At 38.0% G+C, this 20953-nt stretch overlaps 2 protein-coding genes across 3 annotated transcripts in view; one reads left to right on the top strand and one right to left on the bottom strand.

Annotated features, from left to right (window-relative positions):
* iyd (iodotyrosine deiodinase) overlaps positions 1–20953 on the bottom strand; it is an 83799-nt gene that overhangs the window by 8784 nt on the left and 54062 nt on the right. The window lies entirely within an intron of this gene.
* The window catches only part of ppp1r14c (protein phosphatase 1, regulatory (inhibitor) subunit 14C), a 49229-nt gene continuing 33844 nt past the window's right edge, over positions 5569–20953 (top strand). Inside the window, exon 1 of the mRNA XM_062044708.1 lies at positions 5569–5898. Coding sequence (XP_061900692.1) covers positions 5656–5898 — 243 coding nt within the window. The 5' untranslated portion in view covers positions 5569–5655. The remainder of the gene's footprint in view (positions 5899–20953) is intronic.

Raw genomic sequence — 20953 nt, 5'->3', positions numbered from 1 at the left:
TAATTACATGTTGCAAAAGTAGTCAGTGACACTGCTGTTGTGTAGTTATTAGCCTCAACCCGAGTGAACAGAATGCTAATGCTAACAAGCTAACGCCAAAGCCGATGTGTGTGTGTTGTCGGCATGATATAAACACTGACATTTATTATTTATATATTGGTTTTTACAGCTGAAAGGGACCAAAAGGAATCGTCTGACCCTCATCGAGAGGATGACTTTCTGACTGTTGGACATTCCGGACAAAAGCCAGACTTTTTATGAACAATTCGGTACACTTTATTTTTTGAATCATATCGTTTTGTATACGATTGCTTTGTATTTAAATTACTTACTTTTTAGTAAAGAACTGTGACCTAATATTGTCTGTTTATTTACATGGCATCAGTATAGAAATATAATGAACCAGTCCCCTAGTCATCAGCCTGATTTGTATAAACTACCCTGAACTGCAGTGCAAACACAAACCACACACTTCCACAGGAACCTGTAGATCCAGTGACCAGAGATTACAGGAACCAAAAGTTTTTTCCTAAACTTTTGGTGGAAAAGGGCCTATTCCTTGTGTCACTGGTAGTTGGTGTTAAAACAACTATAAGCGAGCTATTCTGGAAGGAGGCTGGATGGGCAGGCGACTAATTTAAAGCTAATTTTAATATTGTACAAATAATTTTTTATGTTTCATTTAAAATCCTAATCATTTAGGTCGGGGGACGGCAACCCGCGGCTCAAGAGCCGCATCTTTAGCTCCGGCCTAGTGGCTCTCTGTAGCTTTTTCAAAAATGTATGAAAAATGGAAAAAGATGAGGGAAAAAATATATTTTTTGTTTTGATATGGTTTCTGTAGGAAGACAAATGTGCTAATTGTTAGAAATCAAATCACACTGTTTATATTAAACATGCTTCAGTGATTAGAGACTATTTGGCGAGCGCCGTTTTGTACTACTAATTTAGGCAGTACTTGTACAACATGCTCTGACTTTCTAAGACGTGTTTTATGCCACCCCTTTTTTGTCTCATTTTGTCCACCAAACTTTTATTGTTGTGCGTGAATGCACAAAGGTGAGCTTTGTTGATGTTATTGACTTGTGTGGCTTGCTAATCAGGCATATTTGGTCACTGCATGACTGCAAGCTAATCGATGCTAACATGCTATATGGCTAGCTGTATGTACATAATGCATCATTATACCTTGTTTGTAGGTATAGTTGAGCTCATTTAATTTCCTTTAAATCCCCTTAATTCAATTTATATTTGCATGTCTCATGACACATTATCTGTATGTAATATTGGATGCATTTCAGATAGCTGAGTGTGTACCATGTTGTTCCAGACCACAGCAAACGTTTCCCAGCTTGAATAAATCCATTAGAAGAAGACAGCCCACCATTTTCTTTAACTTGGCATTTATAGAAGTTATAGGTAATTAACTTTACCTTTGGCATTTCTAAGCCAGTCATTTTGAGGAGTTATCTCACCCTCTGAGAAGCCTCCATTTTATTAATGATTTCTAATGTTGTAAAAATGTGTAGAATAGTTATTACATTTCAACATTTCTGTCAACATAGATTTGTGTCAGCCGACACACAGTAATTTTGATAGTAGGCTAATATAGCTAATATAGACACTTTCATAATGTGTTGTCTTCATTATAACACTTATATAAGGCTTTTCATTTTTTGCGGCTCAAGACACATTTGTTTTTTGTATTTTTGGTCCAATATGGCTCTTTCAACGTTTTGGGTTGCTGACCCCTGATTAAGATGAAAGGCCGTTTTTTATTTTTTTTATTTGAACTATACAACAGTCAGGTGAGGTACATAGATTTTTAGTGTGATGCTGCTTATGCGTCAACTGTCAGAAAACAGTACAACATAAAAAAATATGTGAACCGTAAATGTAATCTTTTATTCAGTTTGCTAATTTGAGTTTGTATTTGCTGCTATACATGTTGAAAATATCTGTGATTTTTATCATAATAATAAAAAATACTCTAAGTGACGGGTGCAATTTTTTTCTGGCTTGAGCACCTGGCGCCCATAATGTCTGCGCATGTGCTTGTTCATCAGCATATTGAACACAACCAATCAATACAGCTATGATTTACTGATGCAATGCTCATATTTGGATAGGCTCCAGCCAACCCCGTGACCCCGAGAGGGACAAGCGGTAGAAAATGGCTGGATGGACGCTCATATTGTATTTGAATGTACCTAAATTGTCCAGGTGGAGGCGCCACTGACTAGATAACATGTCCCTCAAAATACAGGTTGTTTACAATGTTGCTGATGATGAATGATGCCATTTTTCTTCATCCCCCATTGAAGAAAAACTGCCTACCGAAAGAATTAAGCTGTACTAAACATATAAGATCGACACTTCATTACGTACATTTGCCCAATACTGCATAATGAGTCCAGGTATGTTTGGGTAGATAGGTAAATAGATAGATGGATAGATAAATAGACAGACATGGCACCTGTAAAGCTGGACCAGGTGCTGAATGAATAAGGGGTTTTTAAAGGTTTGACTGGTACTGTAAATGTTAATAAAATATTATGTGTGTGGGGAAACGAACCCTAATAAAATATATAATATAATTTTGTATATTAATAGAATACTGCATTTGTTAAAAAAAAAATAAAAATAAAAATAAAATAAAAAAACTACTGTCACTGTCACTCTCTGCAGTTGAGTAAATAAACATCCCAGGAATAAGGAAACTGTAGCCTGTTATTGAGATTACACATAATATCATTAGACTTAGCAAAACTTTATTGATCCACAAGAGAGATTGTTCCACACAGTAGCTCAGTTACAAAGGATGGAAAGGGTAAGGATGGAAAGGATAATGCAAGTATAAAGTAGACTAAAAATGTACCATAGTAGCAATATAAAGTATAACATATATGTAATATTTACATATTATATATACAATATATCATATATATTGATATATTATATTATATTTGTATACAATATATAACAAATCCCAATTACCATGGACAATATTACAGTATAAGGCAGCATAAAATAGATGCGCTTTAATGGAGAAGTAGCCATAATCTATAGATATAGAGCAGACATGGCAACTTTAAAGCTCACGTTGATGTTGATAGATAGATAGATAGATAGATAGATAGATAGATAGATAGATAGATAGATAGATAGATAGATAGATAGATAGATAGATAGATAGATAGATAGATAGATAGATAGATAGATAGATAGATAGATAGATAGATAGATAGATAGATAGATAGATAGATGGATGGATGGATGGATGGATGGATGGATGGATGGATGGATGGATGGATGGATGGATGGATGGATGGATGGATGGATGGATGGATGGATGGATGGATGGATGGATGGATGGATGGATGGATGGATGGATGGATGGATGGATGGATGGATGGATGGATGGATGGATGGATGGATGGATGGATGGATGGATGGATGGATGGATGGATGGATGGATGGATGGATGGATGGATGGATGGATGGATGGATGGATGGATGGATGGATGGATGGATGGATGGATGGATGGATGGATGGATGGATGGATGGATGGATAGATAGATAGATAGATAGATAGATAGATAGATAGATAGATAGATAGATAGATAGATAGATAGATAGATAGATAGATAGATAGATAGATAGATAGATAGATAGATAGATAGATAGATAGATAGATAGATAGATAGATAGATAGATAGATCATACTTGCCAACCCTCCCGTTTTTAGCGGGAGACTCCCGGTATTCAGCGCCTCTCCCGATAACCTCCCGGCAGAAATTTTCTCCCGACAAACTCCCGGTATTCAGCCGGAGCTGGAGGCCACGCCCCCTCCAGCTCAATGCGGACCTGAGTGGGGACAGCCTGTTCTCACGTCCGCTTTCCCACAATATAAACAGCTTGCCTGCTCAATGACGTCATAACATCTACGGCTTTTAGAGAGTAGAGTGCACAACTGCGCACACAACAAGGAGACGAAGCAGAAGAACGAGGAAGTTACAGACATGGCGACGCCGTCGACGAGCAAGATGAAGAAATACGCTTGCAAGTTCCAAAACGAATGGAAACAAGAATTTCAGTTCATCCAGGAAAGTTCGAAGGGGAAGGTGTATGTATGTTGCCTGTACATTTTGTAGAACAGACTTCTCCATTGAACACAGTGGCCAAAATGATATACTCATTCATGAACGGAGAAGTTAAACAGGACAATGCTGCCATCTACTGGATAGCCTCCAGAACACTGAAATTCAAGTATTTATTTTATTTATATGTATAATAAAATAAATAAATATATATATATATATATATATATATATATATATATATATATATATATATATATATATATATATATATATATATATATATATATATACATATATATATATATATATATATATATATATATATATATATATATATATATATATATATATATATATATATATATATGAAATACTTGAGTTGGTGAATTCTAGCTGTAAATATACTCTCCTCTTAACCACGCCCCCACTCCCCCCCTCCTGATATCGGAGGTCTCAAGGTTGGCAAGTATGAAAAAGATAGATAGACAAACCACCAACAAAGCAGACATGGCACCTGTAAAGCTGGACCAGGCGAGTTACACCTACACGTCATGCTGAATGAATTGGTGTTTTTAAAGGTTTGACTGGTACTGTAAATGTTAATCAAATATTATGTGTGTGGGGAAAAGAACCCTATTAGAAATATAAAATATAATTTGTTATATTAATAGAATACTGCATTTGTAAAAAAAAAAACCTCCCTTGCAGATGCCTGTCACTCTCTGCAGTTGAGTAAATAAACGTCCTGTTATTGAGATTACACATAATATCATTAGACTTAGACAAACTTTATTGATCCACAAGGGAAATTGCTCCACACAGTAGCTCAGTTACAAAGGAGGGAACGGGTAAGGATGGAAAGGATAATGCAGTTATGAAGTAGACTAAAAATGTACCATAGAAGCAATATAAAGTATAACGTATATGTAATATTTACATATTATATATACAATATATTATATATATATTGATATATTATATTATATTTGTATACAATATACAACCAATCCCAATTACCATATATTACAATATAAGGCAGCATAAAATAGATGCGCTTGAATGGAGAAGTAGTCATAATCTATAGATATAGACATGGCAACTTTAATTCATGTTGTTAGATCGATAGATAGATAGATAGATAGATAGATAGATAGATAGATAGATAGATAGATAGATAGATAGATAGATAGATAGATAGATAGATAGATAGATAGATAGATAGATGGATAGATGGATAGATGGATAGATGGATAGATGGATAGATAGATAGATAGATAGATAGATAGATAGATAGATAGATAGATAGATAGATAGATAGATAGATAGATAGATAGATAGATAGATAGATAGATGTGCTTAAGTTGCTCATTTCATGCCGACATAAGCTCCGCCCACTCCAGCGTCTGCGCTTTAAATAGCAGCTGTTTAAAAGGCCAGGTCCACTCCACAAACTGCTGCAGCAGCCGTTCGAGCCACTCACTCACTATCTCACTCACTCACTCACCTCCGCCGCCTCGCCAGCCAGTCCAGTCAGCCGCCCGCCCGCCCGCCATGTCGGCCGCCAGCACCGAGACGAGCGCTCCGCTGCCCACCGCCGGCGGCCGCGTCTTCTTCCAGCCCGCGCCCGGGGTGGGCTGCGTGGGCTCGGCGCCCCTGAGCGCGCCACCCGACGTCGACCCGGTGCAGAAGAAGCACGGCAAAGTCACCGTCAAGTACGACCGCAAGGAGCTGAGGAAGAGGCTGGTTCTGGAGGAGTGGATCATCGAGCAGCTCAGCGACTTGTACGACTGCGAGGTGAGTGGCCAGCCATGTGGGGACGGAGGGGGAGGAAAGGAGGGGGACAACATGCATGAGTGGACCCCATTCATTCTTCCTCATGTTACACCTGCAGGAAAGGTGGAATTCATCCATGCTTGTCTGGGGCTTTATTGCAGGAAAACTGCTTACAATGCAAAAATATTGAAATGGACAATCATTGTTTAATGTCAATAGCTGTGGTTCATTACAGTTCATGGAAAAAAATGATGTGAAAAATGTGCATGCATGTCTCTTTGTCCTCTGCAGCGTGGAGACGTGCCGCATACAGTATAGACATGTTTTAAACTTCTACTCATTGATGAAATAACTGCCCATTGCACCTCTCCTCTCCCTGATCAAAGAGTCGGAGTGCACACTACGGGTTTTAAACCAACTGCCACCGGTGTTGCATGTGACATCATGTCGGTGACCTTTAACCATTTTCTAGCCGCCGTGGCCTTCTTTACATTCATGTGTCGATGCCACTGGGTGCCAGTGCGGAGCGGAAGGGGGGATGGTTGAGTAAAAGAAGGGCAGTGGGTTAAGGATGTGCTGATGCTGCGAGTCTCCTCGCCAGCCAATGGCCTCCCATGGCACTGAGCCTACCGCCTACCCACCCCCCTCTCGATGTGACAACAGAGGGTCCACACTGACACACATATGTGCACAAAGCCTGTCCGACCAATGCAGCCTTTTAATGCATTTTATGTAACACTGTGTTTATAAAAGTTAACATTCAACAAAAAGCCACTCTGTTGTCTTTTTAATAGCCTCGTTTGCAAGCGTTTTACAGCCCGTCTATGGTAAAAGCGGTACAATTTATTTTGTTGTTTGCATCGTTAAGTTAAAAATGGTACCAAAATAACTGCACTTCTTTTGGTACCCTCTAGGGTTGTACGGTACACCGGTATTAGTATAGTACCGCAATACTAATTAATCATTTTCTTCGGTACGATGCCACCTCTGAAACGTACCGGTCCCCTACTCCCCCCCCCCCGCCCACGTCGTCGTCACGTCATGTCATTCCTGGTTTACGAGCAGAGGAGCATGTTCGGCAGCGCACGATCACGGAGTACTTACAAGCAGACACAGTGTGTAGACAGAAAAGGGAGAACGGACGCATTTTGACTTAAAAACTAACAATAAAGGTGAAGTTATAACACTGAAATGTCCTCAGGAAGAGGTGCTTTAAGACATGGCTAGCTAGATATCGGCTACCTACCATCTGCCGTCTGCAGTGTTTTAGCTACTTCTAAATCACTAATCCTCGCCTCCATGGCGACAAATAAAGTAAGTTTCTTACAAGTATCATCCCTGCAGGACGAGGAATAGCTAAACATGCTTCACTACACACCGTAGCTCACCGGCGTCACAATGTAAACAAACGCCATGGGTGGATCTACACTTAACATCCACTGTAATGATATCAAGAAAAGGCATGTATCTATTCGATACTACTATGATTACGTCGATATTTTTTGGCATCACAACATCTTCTTTCGTTTTTTTTTTTAAATGTATAGTATGTTTATAAACTCAGGAAATATGTCCCAGGACACATGAGGACTTTGAATATGACCAATGTATGATCCTGTAATGACTTGGTATCGGATTGATACCCAAATTTGTGGTATCATCCGAAACTAATGTAAAGTATCAAACAACAGAAGAATAAGTGATTACTACATTTTAACAGAAGTGTAGATAGAACATGTTAAAAGAGAAAGTAAGCAGATATTAACAGTAAATGAACAAGTAGATTAATAATTCATTTTCTACCACTTGTCCTTAATAATGTTGACAAAAAAATAGAATGATAAATGACACAATATGTTACTGCATATACATCAGCAGACTAATTAGGAGGCTTTGTTTGTTTACTTACAACTAAAAGACAAGTTGTCTTGTATGTTCACTATTTTATTTAAGGACTTAACACCAATAAGAAGCATATGTTTGATGTACCCTAAGATTTTTGGTTAAAATAAAACCAATAATGCAATTTTTTTGTGGTCACCTTTATTTAGAAAAGTACCAAAAAGTATCGAAATAATTTTAGTACCGGTACCAGTACCAAAATATTGTTATCATTACAACACTAGTACCCTCTTAATAGGGGATTGTTTTTCAACCACTGTGCCGCGGCACACTAGTGTGTTGTGACGTATTGTCTGGTGTGCCGTGGGAAATTATGCAATTTCACCTAATTGGTCTGGATCGCTTTTCATCTGTAATGATGGCAACATCAGGTCTTCTAAGCATTAAAAAAAAACTAAATCTTTTTTTTTTTTCGCAAATAAATAATTATAATCCGCAAAAAATGTGCCGTTGTTGAGTGTCTGTGATGTCTAGAGATCGGCAGAGTAACCATGTAATTAGTCATTAGTGATGCGTGGATGGTTATGGTTATAGTTTAAATTCATATCGAACAATTGATACCAATAATTTAGTACCGGTACCAAAATGTATATCGATACTTTTCCAAATAAAGGGAAGTACGAAAAATGTCAATATTGGCTTTATTTGAACAGAAAATCTTACACTACATTAAACACTAACAGTCAAAGAACAATTTTACAAGGTTAAAATATAAATTAAAAGGCATTGAAATGGCATTGACCCTGAAGGGAACGTCTTCCCTGTGCCCCTCTACTACGGTCCGCACCGGACCGAACATCAGGACAGGTGTAACAACTACATTATTAGCGGCCACTTTTTATAACTCCTTGTTCAGATCTGAATGCTTGTTATTTAAATACGATACCAATATTGGAGCTTTGAGTATGAGCTTATACCAATATTGATCCAATACGATTTTAAAGGAATCATACCTAGTTTAATAATTTGTGGTGTGGAATGTTAGAAAATGTATGATGAAGTGAAATTAATCAAACCGAAAACATTGGTAGATATGAAAAACACTTGCCTATTATTATTAACCGTGTGGTAATTGGTTTTTCGACGACACATAGTGGCCACATTAATGCATTACGTTAAACTCATCACTCAGTTTGAACTGGGATGTCAAAATGTCTACGTTCCTAGTCGGAAGTTTCAACTGGATCACCCCCAAGGTCGTATTTCTTACTCGGAAAATCAGAGTCCTCGCTACCCCTGAGTTGGCTCTGGGTGTAAACTACAATAGAATCTTTTGTAAGAGCCGTTATTAGCACTTCTGTCTGTTTTTTTGTGATTAAATCATTCGTATACGTTGTGTTGTTGTTGTACGTTGGAACGCTCATGCCGTAGCTCGGCAGTGACCTCATTCCCAGCTCCAACATCCAAGGTCAATGGAAGACACAATAAATCGAATGATGCAGTCACGTTTGTTACTGGATACTTTCTCATACGCTTCTGCCTTGAGGGACTTTGTATCTGTAAGTAATATGCAACTATAATTATTTGATACTTGTTTTGACAAATGCTGTATATTGGACTATAATATTTTTCAATTAATACATTTATTATGTATGTCGAGCTTGTGTGCTTAAGCAGGGTACACACATAATAACAATTGGGCTGTTTTTGTCCCGATTTTGCCCCTTCCTACCAAATACCGCTAACGTCCGATAATCTTATGTCTTAAAAGATTGTCTGATAAGATTGTCCTGTGGTCTGAGATGTGTTAAGAGTGAATTTGTCCCGGCAATCGGTTCCAAAACGGGTCAATCGTAAATATTAAACGTCTTTAATATTTACAACCAAAACTCTTCAGGTTCAGTGGGGAACGCCAACGCCTCTTGAGTCATTGCATTGTGAATTGTGGTGGCAGTGTACAGAAAGTAGCCAATCGAGAAGCGAGCTGACTGAGCTAGAACCAAGGTAGCAGGTGTAAACAATCTGTCAACATAATACATCAACTGCTTTGATGCAATTAACCTTTGTAGCAGTAGGCCTACGACGCTAATAACAGCAGCTATTACCTTTAATTAAATACATTAAAAAACTTACCTCAAGCTCACTTAATAAATTATTAAGGCCATGTTCACGCCGTCTCCATTATTTTTTCCAGTCTTTTCTGTTTTGTAGTACGGTATTTTTCTGTCAATAACAGTCCCAACAAGACCATCATCATGTCCTCTTCCATGTTGCCTGTTTCTGTGTGTTCAGGTCGTTGCTATGGTGGTTGCTAAGTGTCTTCACATTTGTTCACGCGAGATTTCAGCTGATGTCAGGCATGGTGGTGGGATATAATTATGTGTGTGGTGTGCTGCTCAGACATGATTGGAGCACACCACACAAATAAAGATCAAAATGGCAACAAATAAAAATAAAAAAAATCGCCTGAGATTTAGAAAATCTTTATGTGTGTACCGGCTGTGGTGTAGTTGCTAGCTCCATGTAGCCTATAGCCACCATGTTTTCTTTTTGTGAATGACTTCACTAAAATTCAATAAATAAATTCAATGTGTGCTTTTGGAGGACATTTGAATATCAGAATAGAACTTTATTTATTGTTATTGCACTTAAAAAGTATTTCATTTTCAGTGCAAAACCTGTCCAAGACACACACACACACACACACACGCACACACACACACACACACACACAGATATATTTACCGTATATATAATGCAAGAGATTTATATATATATATATATATATATATATATATATATATATATATATATGTATATATATATATATATATATATATATATATATATATATATATATATATATATATATATATATATATATATATACATATATATATATATATATATATATATATATACATATATATATATATATATATATATATATATATATATATATATATATATATATATATATATATATATATATATATATATATATATATATATATATATATATATATATATATATATATATATATATATATATATATATATATATATATATATATATATATATATATATATATATATATGTATTACAAAAACTATATATATATATATTACAGAACAATATACTGTATATCAGTGGTCCCCAACCACCGGGCCGCGGCCCGTTACCGGTCCGTGGATCGATTGGTACCGGGCCGCACAAGAAATATTAAAAAAAATCAGTATATATTGATATGCATATATGTATATATGTATTCATATGTATATTTGTGTATGTAAGTATGTGTGTGTGTATATATGTATGTATTTATGTATGTGTACACATATATATATATATATATATATATATATATATATATATATATATATATATATATATATATATATATATATATATATATATATATATATATATATATACATATATACATATATATACATATGTGTATCTGTATTAGGTTCTTATATCGGTCGTTGTGACCCAAATTGTCATGGTCATTATTAGCGCGGTATTTTTAAATGCACTCAAAAGTTTCAAAAAGTACTTATACTGAAATCTTATAACCACGTTTATATAAAAAAAAAAAGACAAACAACACAATGAAAATGATTTCCTTTTGTCGAAGGAACATTATTGTAAAAAAAAAAACGCTGTTTCATGGACCTCAAGTAGAAATTGAATGTGGACATATTAAAGCAACACAAGCATTATAAACCAAGTAATATGGTAGAAAAATAATAAAATGAATGTGAAAATTGTGCAAGATAGCCCAATATGGACTAACAGATAAAAAAACATTAAATCAAATGTAAGAATTTTGTAAGGTGGTACTTGATGGCCATAAGACGTAACTTCACTTTTTGTCCATATAGATAAAAATAGTGTACATGTATGAAATCTAGTCTTACACATGAATTTGGCCAAAACAATAATTACGATTATTTTTATCAATATTGAAATCATGATTATTCATTATGGTAGGTAAAACAGAGTTGGAGTGGGGTGTAAACGCGACGCCATCATGTAATTTGTAATGTCTAATAAAAAGGCTATAGATAAACTTTATCCATATATTTTATGATTTTACCCATCCGGACCACGTGGGAATAGATTTTCCTCCATGCGGCCCCTGAGCTAAAATGAGTTTGACACCCCTGCATTAGACTGTTACCTGTATTGTTGCTTATAAACTTTTAAGGGCCGGGGGTAATAGGGGGTAAAGTCCACTCCTTCTTTTGGGGTGTCAAATGACCAGGAGACCCTTTATTTTCTCCATTGTTATTTGTGGTCATATCGCGACATTTCGACTGATGCGTTCAAGTTTGCGTGGTTTTCGCAACATTTCTTAAAGGTTGACGGGCTTCGCCTTGTAAAGAAGACTAAGCTTTTGGGCTGTGATGTACAAAAAAACCTGACGTACAGCTAAATTACAAGCATTGACATCAGACATGCTTTTCACGGTCACGCCTGTCTGGGTTTGTATTTCACCTGAGATTCGACTCGCTAATGTCTATCTTTAGAGTTGTGTGTCTTGTGTTTCATGACGACTGATTAGCGTTCTGTGAAACGGCCCTCACTCTTTTGAGCAGGTGGTGCTTTTCCACACACACATACTATTGATGTATGTCTGGTCACATGACTGTAAACAGGAAGTCACACTGCCATCATGCTCGTTAGCACCTCAGTGTTGGCTCCGAAATTACATTGGGTGGTGTGTGTGCGTGTGTGTGTGTGTGTGTGTGTGTGTGTGTGTTCTTGTATTTCTACCCTTCTTGAAGAATCAACAAGGAAAAGTACCTTCCACGTGAGGACCGGTAAACAAGTTAGGACCAAAATCATGGTCCTAATACCGAAAACCATTGCATCTAACAGAGAGCCAAATACTAGAGTCTGTGAACATTGCTCCAAAGTCAGGATCTTTGGTTGATTTAATGTGCATACAAAAGTAAACATTGACAGGTGCAAAGGCATCAATATATGATAAAACAAGATGACAGCTAAAGAAGGACTTCCCTATTCATCCCCGAAAAAAAACGGCATTGTGAACAGCTGATTTTTTTACTTCTGGTGCTAACGTAAGACAACCCGCATCCCATATGGGACCGTAGGATGAACAAATACAATACGGTACTAAGACTATAGTGGCCATTAACAGTTAGCCTCTACAGTAAAATTTTGTCATAATTTTGCCAAGCGAAATTCATATTATTATTATAATATTGCCAAAATGTTAAAGTTTTCTGATAAAATTGTGACTTTTGTCAAGTAAAATTACTCCATCCATCCGATTTCTACCGCTTGTCCCTTTTGGGTCTTTTCATAAAATTGCCAAAATGTTAAGCTTTTCTTCTGAAATTGCGACTGTCATTGAGTAAAATTATAACGTTTGAAATAATATTGCACAAATGTTCAGTTTTTCTTGTAAAATTTTGACTTGTGTTGAGTAAAATTACGACTTTCATTATAATACTGCCAAAATTCTAAAAGTTTCTTGTGAAATTGTGACCTTTTTCTTGTGAAATTCCCAACTCATTTTTCACAACAAGCTTTTTTATATCTGTATAGCATGTACTGTATGTATTATAAATGTTGTAAATACAAATCTTTATACATCTAGAAAGGGTGGTCCTAAAGAGGTAGGCATTTTTCGGAGGTCTCAAGAAGGTAAAAAATACAAGAATGTGTGTGCTAGTGTGTGTGTGTGTGTGTGTGTGTGTGTGTGTGTGTGTGTGTGTGTGTGTGTGTGTATGTGTGAGACAGAAAGAAAGAGAGAGAGACCACAGATTGTACTGCACTATTTAAAAAGGTCAAGTATGGTATCGGTTTCATAGGAAAACCTAATGCAAGAGACTCATTAGTGTGTGTGTGTGTGTGTGTGTAAAAATGCTACCCAACTGATCATACACAATTGGTCTAGTGCATGGTCAGTCAGCTAGCTTACCTAAATACATTCACAGGTTACATTATTGTTATTTTTATGAATGCCGAGGGAATGATGATGATCCAGACAGTCATGACAGTAGTGATGAGTCTGTCTGAAGACGCATTGACAAAAAATCGATAGCGGAAGCGAGAAATTGTGCACATTGGTAACGGGAGATGTCCTACTTTTTCATGGCGCGCCGTCAATAGAGGCTCGCTCAATGAAGCTTATTCATGGATGTATGCAGTGTTTCGCTTCCAGCCTGGTGTGTGTGTTTGGATGGGGTTTTACATGTGCTTTTCAAAGGTGGAGATGACCTGGAACACATGCACGGATGTCTGCATACTGTTTTTGTATGGAAAGCAATTGGAGCAAATACTTTTCACTGATAATCAGAATGTGTCTCCAGGCTATTTTCCCCATTCTCCTCCTGTCTTTTTCTCCTTTAGATATCTATCTCCTGTACCGCCTCCCCCGCCTACCCCCGACTCCCACTTCTCCTGTAACCTTGTCAATATTTGCCCTCGCTCGCCTTTCATGTCTTCCTTTCTTTCTTTCTTCCCGAGTAAAGACGAACAGCGGCGTGTCATGTGAACCTCAGGCGGTCACAGAGGACAGAGTAAACCGTGCAACTGAAGCCAAATCATTAGCGACGCTCAATAGGCTGTAGAGCAAAAACTGCAGCTTAGGACTGCAGCATTTTACTGTATTGTAAATGTGTGTACAGTATACAGTATGCCTATCATTATAGCATGAAAACATTTAACTATAATTCACTTTTGAACACTTTGTGAATTTTGCATGTCATTTACCACACTTTTTAATAGTGTCAAGCAGCTTGATTAGCTCATTATTGGCAAAATGTACGATTACCATACTAGTAGTATGTTTAAAAGCCTTGTCTTTTCTTAAATCATGCCATGTTTCCACCAGCTAGCACACTTATCATCTATCCATCCATCCATGTTCTACCGCTCGTCCCTTTCGGGGTCGCTGGGGTGCTGGAGCCTATCCCAGCTGCACTCGGGCGGAAGGCAGGGTACACCCCGGACAAGTCGCCACCTCTTCGCAGGGCCAAAACAGATAGACAGACAACATTCACACTCACATTCACACACTAGGGACCATTTAGTGTTGCCAATCAACCTATCCCCAGGTTCATGTCTTTGGAGGTGGGAGGAAGCCGGAATACCCAGAGGGAACCCACCTAGTCAAGGGGAGAACATGCAAACTCCACATAGAAAGACCCCGAGCCCGGGGATTGAACCAAGTACCTTCTTATTGTGAGGCATATGCACTTACCCCTGCTCCACCGTGCTGCCCGCACGCTTATCATAAGGACTCTAATTATCAAACTGCAAATAGACGGTGTTAATTGGGAGCAGGCAATAATCAAAGGCTGTTATTTCCCCAAACCTGAAAACTCATTAAAAACATTCTAATGATTTGGGGGCATGAGAAAGTGGACAGGAAACCAATGTAAAGGATGTTCCGATCAGGGATTCATGCTTCCGATTCCGATCATCCATGAGTGAGATCGTCCAATACCAATATAGATGTATTAATTTTACATTTTTGAATTTATTTATGGTGAGTGAGTTTAACAATATCAGCCCAATATTTAAACTACTTCCTTATTCTATTTTATTACATACAATTATTTGAGCAAATCAGAGTCAATAGCATTCTCAGGGCATTCAATCGATTGCAACTGAACTGTTTTACCATGAATTGATTAACGTGGACCCCGACTTAAACAAGTTGAAAAACGTATTCGGGTGTTACAATTTAGGTACATGGTGGTCAGTTGTACGGAATATGTACTGTACTGTGTAATGTACTAATAAAAGTCTCAATTAATCAATCAGTTTGTCTAAGAAGATGTTCCGCCCCTCATCAAAGTCCTTCAAAATCATGGGAACTTTTTACAGACACAAACTCAGTTGTGCCATGGGTTCACCTGTATCACCAACTGTGGCAAACCTTTACAAGGAGGACACTGAGAGCTCTGAGCTTTAAGGGAACAGCACTCAGTCATTGGTACAGATATGTGGATGGCACATGGATTAAAATCAGTAGCCCAGAAGTGCAAGCCTTTACTGACCACATTAACTCAGTGGACAAAAACATCAAGTTTAAGCGAGAGGATGTCAAAGACAGTAAGTTGCCTTTTTTGGACTGTGGCATCCACATTGGAGAGGAAAGGGACCTCCATGTTGGCGTTTACCGAAAAACCACACATACTGATCAATACCTACTTTTTGACAGACAGCACCAACTGGAACACACACAGAGCTGATAGGGTTGCCACCAGCCCACAGGCCAAATAAAAAAAGAGTATACACATTTGAGGGAAGTCCTCAAAACTTGAGGTTACCCCAGCTGGTCGTTTGTGAAAAGTGCATCCAGTTCTTGAAGGAACAAAGAAAAAAGTGGATGAGGAAGAATAAGGTGACAGACGCAAGAACATTGTCATTTCGTATGTATCATGTCTATCTGAGAAACTCACAAGAATGTTCAACCAACACAACATCCCAGTACACTTCAAACCAGGCAACACTCTGAGACAGAGACTAGTGCATCCCAAAGACCGTACACCCCACACCCACAAAAACAATCTGGTGTATGTTGTCCAGTGTAATGATGTATGCACTTATTTATTAATTAGAGAAACAAAACAACCACTAAGCCGACGCATGGCACAGCATAGGCGGGCAAACACTTCAGGACAAGACTCAGCTGTCTACCTGCACCTTAGGCAGAAAGCACTCATTTGAGGACAAACATGTCCAGAATCTGGACAGGGAGGATAGATGGTTCAAAAGGGGACTGATGGAAACCATGGTTGATAAACCATCCCTGACAGAGAAGTTGGTCTGCGACACCACCTGTCTCCCACATACAACACTGTCCTTTCTACCATTTCTAAAAGACTGCAATTTAGCCTCCAACAAACAACAGGAGTTAGAAACATTCCAGTCACAGATGCTCCTTTGGTGCCATTTCTTCAACTGAATGGTATGCTCACATGGGTGATTCCAGTCTAACGACTTATTTTGGGCCCGTAGTGGTAGTATTTTTATTACTACATTAGGGCGGAACCATTCTTGTGGTAAGGATAAATAATTGGGGTTTTGGCAACAGCAGCTAGACTAGATTTCAATTAAATTTACTCAGGATGGCCCCTAGAGATGCAGCATCTCGTTTTCAAGGGGGTCCTAAATCTCATAGATCTGACCAATCTTAAGTCTACGAGCATGAACTGATAAAGCCTACTTGAATGAGAGGCGAACCATCTTCTAAGACAAACTGAACAGTCCGGTTACGATCGATTTAATTCCCTGAGAATACAATGGCCTGGATTAATGAGAACATCCATAGACAAAGTCAATAGTACATAATAACTAAACAAAAGCCAAAAATATCTATGTTTCATTAAAATATTTTTTGCCGTCAAAGTCCTCCTGTTTCCAGTTACTCTGAGTTTGTAAGCATTAACAAAAACAATAAAGAGTGATTTGGAAAATAAATTAAAAACGATCCAATTATGCTAGTATCGATCACAAACTGATCCTGTCAGTTGGTGTCAACACCACCAATTTATGGATTGATCTGCCCTCCCCTATGTGTCGTGGACTGACTGATAATGCTGACACACTAACAGTTGTTGTAGTATCCTCTCTCGACTCCTTTGAAACTACTTGTTAATTTCCTGTTAATAGCTGCTTACTTTCTGCTACAACACTATCCTATCTACACTTCTTCAACTTTACTAAGCACTTATTTCTTCTGTGATTTCCAGCTCGCTACAAGTGGCTAGCTTAGCTATCAGCATGCCTGCTCTTGATTTCACTCGATGTGCAACATGTTTAGCCTCCTCCTAAAACCTAATAATGATACTTAAGAAATCAAGAAATGCAGTTTAATTGTTGTAATGGAGGTGATTATTAATAAATAAGGGGAGCGGCTCCACACTGTATATGGAGATAAACAATTAGCTGCTAGCTTGTCGTTTGTAGTTGTAATAAGCCAGAGAGGATCGGCCTTTATAATTTGCATTGAAAGGCATTTATTCGGTAATGGCTATCACATACTTTTTCAAGAGAATTAGCCGAAACTGACCCGTGGCTTATCATTCGTCAGAGCCCTAGAAACCATAGCTGTTTTTGACCACATGGAACACCGCAGCAACAGAACCAATGTTGTGATTGCGGCAAGGAGCAAACTGATCAGTCAGCATTAATAGTGCTGATGAGTTAATTGTACACAACAGTATGGCAAGTGTAACATGCACTTGTAACAGCTCAGTCGTTGCAACCAACGTTTTAAAGTGCATTTAGTAATAGATGAAGCTGCTGGATGGTAAGCACTCATGACACGGGCCGAATAAAATAATTGGTGTTTTTACGGCCATCACTCACCCGGTCTCGTCAACACCTATGCGCAGGGAGCTCGTGCACACATACAAAAGCAGTCCAATTGAAGCTACAAACAATTTTCCGTCATGTTGTTGTTATGATAAAATATACATTCAATGGCAGCTAACGCTAGCTATTCAAATTGCTATTATTAGCTAACAACACCTAAAGCTAACGCGTGTGCATGTGTTGCGTCATTATGTAGGTTTTCTCTTGCCCTGATGTGGGATGTTGTTGTGGTTTGTGCAGCCCTTTGAGGTATTTGTGATTAAGGGCTATATAAATAAACTTTGATTGATTGATTGATTGAGAAGCCGTGAGACGGTGGGATACACTGTAAAATACATTGGAAAGTTGGTGCCCCCTAGGCATCTGTGTAAATGTTGCAAACAGCACCTTTAATTAGAGCATTTATGGGAAATTAGGACAGCACTGGTTGGACATTTTGGTACTTTGGACAGTTTGGTACTTTGGACAATGGCAATGGTACACAATGGTTTGGCGGAAAAACACATTTTTATAAAATGGCAAAAAATATCAGGGTAATAGATAGGACAAAAAAATCGGACATCCCTATCTATTACCCTGATATTTTTTGCCATTTAATAAAAAGGTGTTTTTCCGCCAAACGGCCCAAACCATTGTGTACCATTGCCATTGTCCAAAGTACCAAAATGTCCATTTCGAATCCCAATCCGATGCGTTGACAATAGATTATATAATTTAAAATGTTTCATAGCAAGTAAATTAAGTAAACACAATAACATATTATTTATAACCTAAATTTAGAATTTGCTAGTATTGTTGTAAATCACATGCGTATTACATTTGTGGTATTGAATGCCACATACATAAAAAAAAAAATCTAAATAAAGTGGCTAGTGCACAATAACTAACAACAATAACATCCTGTATCCAGAGACTTACTCCCTGATTTTGTACACAATAACAAAATCAACCCCAAAAATGTTTTGTAATAATAAGAACAAAAACAATTATAATATCGATATTATCGACATCTGGATCGATCAATCCAACTTAAGTTTGATCTGCTAGACCAGGAAATCAAATGCTGGCTGAGCTCGGGTGACACATCCAACCAGTCGGTTGCCAGTAAACCTTGGTTCATCAATTTGTGTTTTCTGCTGTGTTTCAATTGCCTTGATGTGAATATATGCAATAGGATTACATTCTTAAAAATATGCGTGTATATGTATGTGCGTGTTGACACACTTTTATGTAGCACCTGCGAAGACACCCACCCACACATCTGCCACTACACAAATCAAAAGGCGCTGACAACAGTGCCTTTTACTGTAGTGAGTGGATGTGGCGACAGCTGGTGAAACAGTTCTTAACACAGAGAGGTGTCACATGTCTTTTTATTAACCCCCTGTGTTGTGTTTAGACATAATAGCATCGCGCTATTGGATGTTTTTGCCATTAAAAGGTCAAATGTAGGGCTTGCCAATGTTGTCTTGACATCCTTGTCTAGTGTTGATTCGAGTTCACAAATCTGCTACATTATCTTTTAATTTTCCATGGCAAATGAGTCATTAGTTCACATTTGTCAGCTGCAATGGATTGACTGAGGGTTGCATTGAGGAAGAGATGTTGACTCGCTTGTCTCCCCATGACATCCTCCTCTCACGCAGAGACCCTCCCGTCTATCTTAGCTTTCCTTGTCAAGTGAGGCGGGCTCTGTCTATAAACTGGAGCCCGTTGTGTACAAACACCGGCTCGTTCCCTTTGGGGCGGAAAACGACAAACACTGTCTTCATTCACTCAGAGGAGAATCTGGTGGCTGTTTAAATCAAATCCTAGAACTATGACTCCTATAAATCAGTTGATGTTGTGACTGTAGGGTTGTTGATGGCGAGAAACATCAGGCTGCTATTGATGATCCAATCTAGGCCTGCTTGGGAGACTGAGGGCAAAAGTCCAAATGAGCCTCGGTTGTCAATACATTAACCGCTCAGTGATGGAAATATGTGGTAAATTTACTGACATGAATCATGCACACCATGAAAATAAATCAGAGGGTGGATAATAGTATGGACAAGTATACCTTGTAGGGTTGTACGGTATACCGGTATTAGTATAGTACCGCAATCATAGTGAATCATATTTGGTACTATGCAGCTTCTAAAAAGTACCGGTTCTCCACCTTCACCCCGTCGTCGTCACGTTGTGCCATTGCTGGATTACGAGCAGAGGAGCATGTTCGGCGGTGCACAATCACGGAGTACTTACAAGCAGACGACGTGTGTAGACAGAAAAGGGAGAACGGATGCATTTTGGCTTAAAAACTAACGATAAAGGTGTAGTTATAACACTGAAACGCCCTCAGAAAGAGGTGCTGTAATACATAGCTAGCTCACTAGCGGCTAAAGTCCATCCGTAGTCGACGGTGTTTTAGCTACTAAATCACTAATCTTTGCCTCTATGGTGACAAATAAAGTCAGTTTCTTACAAGTATCATCCCTGCAGGACGAGGAATAGCTAAACATGCTTCACTACACACCGTAGCTCACTGGTGCCACAATGTAAACAAACGCCATGGGTGGATCTATACCTAACATCCACTGTAATGATACCAAGTACAGGAGCGTTTCTAGTCGATACTACTATGATTACATCGATATTTTTTAGCATAACAAAATCTTCTTTCGTTTTTTTTTAATATATATTGTATTTACAAACTCAGGAAATATGTCCCTGGACACATGAGGACTTTGAATATGACCAATGTATGATCCTGTGACGACTTGGAATCGGATTAATACCCAAATTTGTAAGGTAATGTAAAGTATCAAAAAACAGAAGAATAAGTGATTATAACATTTTAACAGAAGTGTAGATAGAACATGTTAAAGG

The sequence above is a fragment of the Entelurus aequoreus genome, linkage group LG04, assembly GCF_033978785.1.
Source record: "Entelurus aequoreus isolate RoL-2023_Sb linkage group LG04, RoL_Eaeq_v1.1, whole genome shotgun sequence".
NCBI classification, from domain to species: Eukaryota; Metazoa; Chordata; class Actinopteri; order Syngnathiformes; family Syngnathidae; genus Entelurus; species Entelurus aequoreus.
The sequence above is the reverse complement of the archived record's forward strand: the minus strand, read 5'-3'. Positions and strand labels throughout refer to the sequence as shown.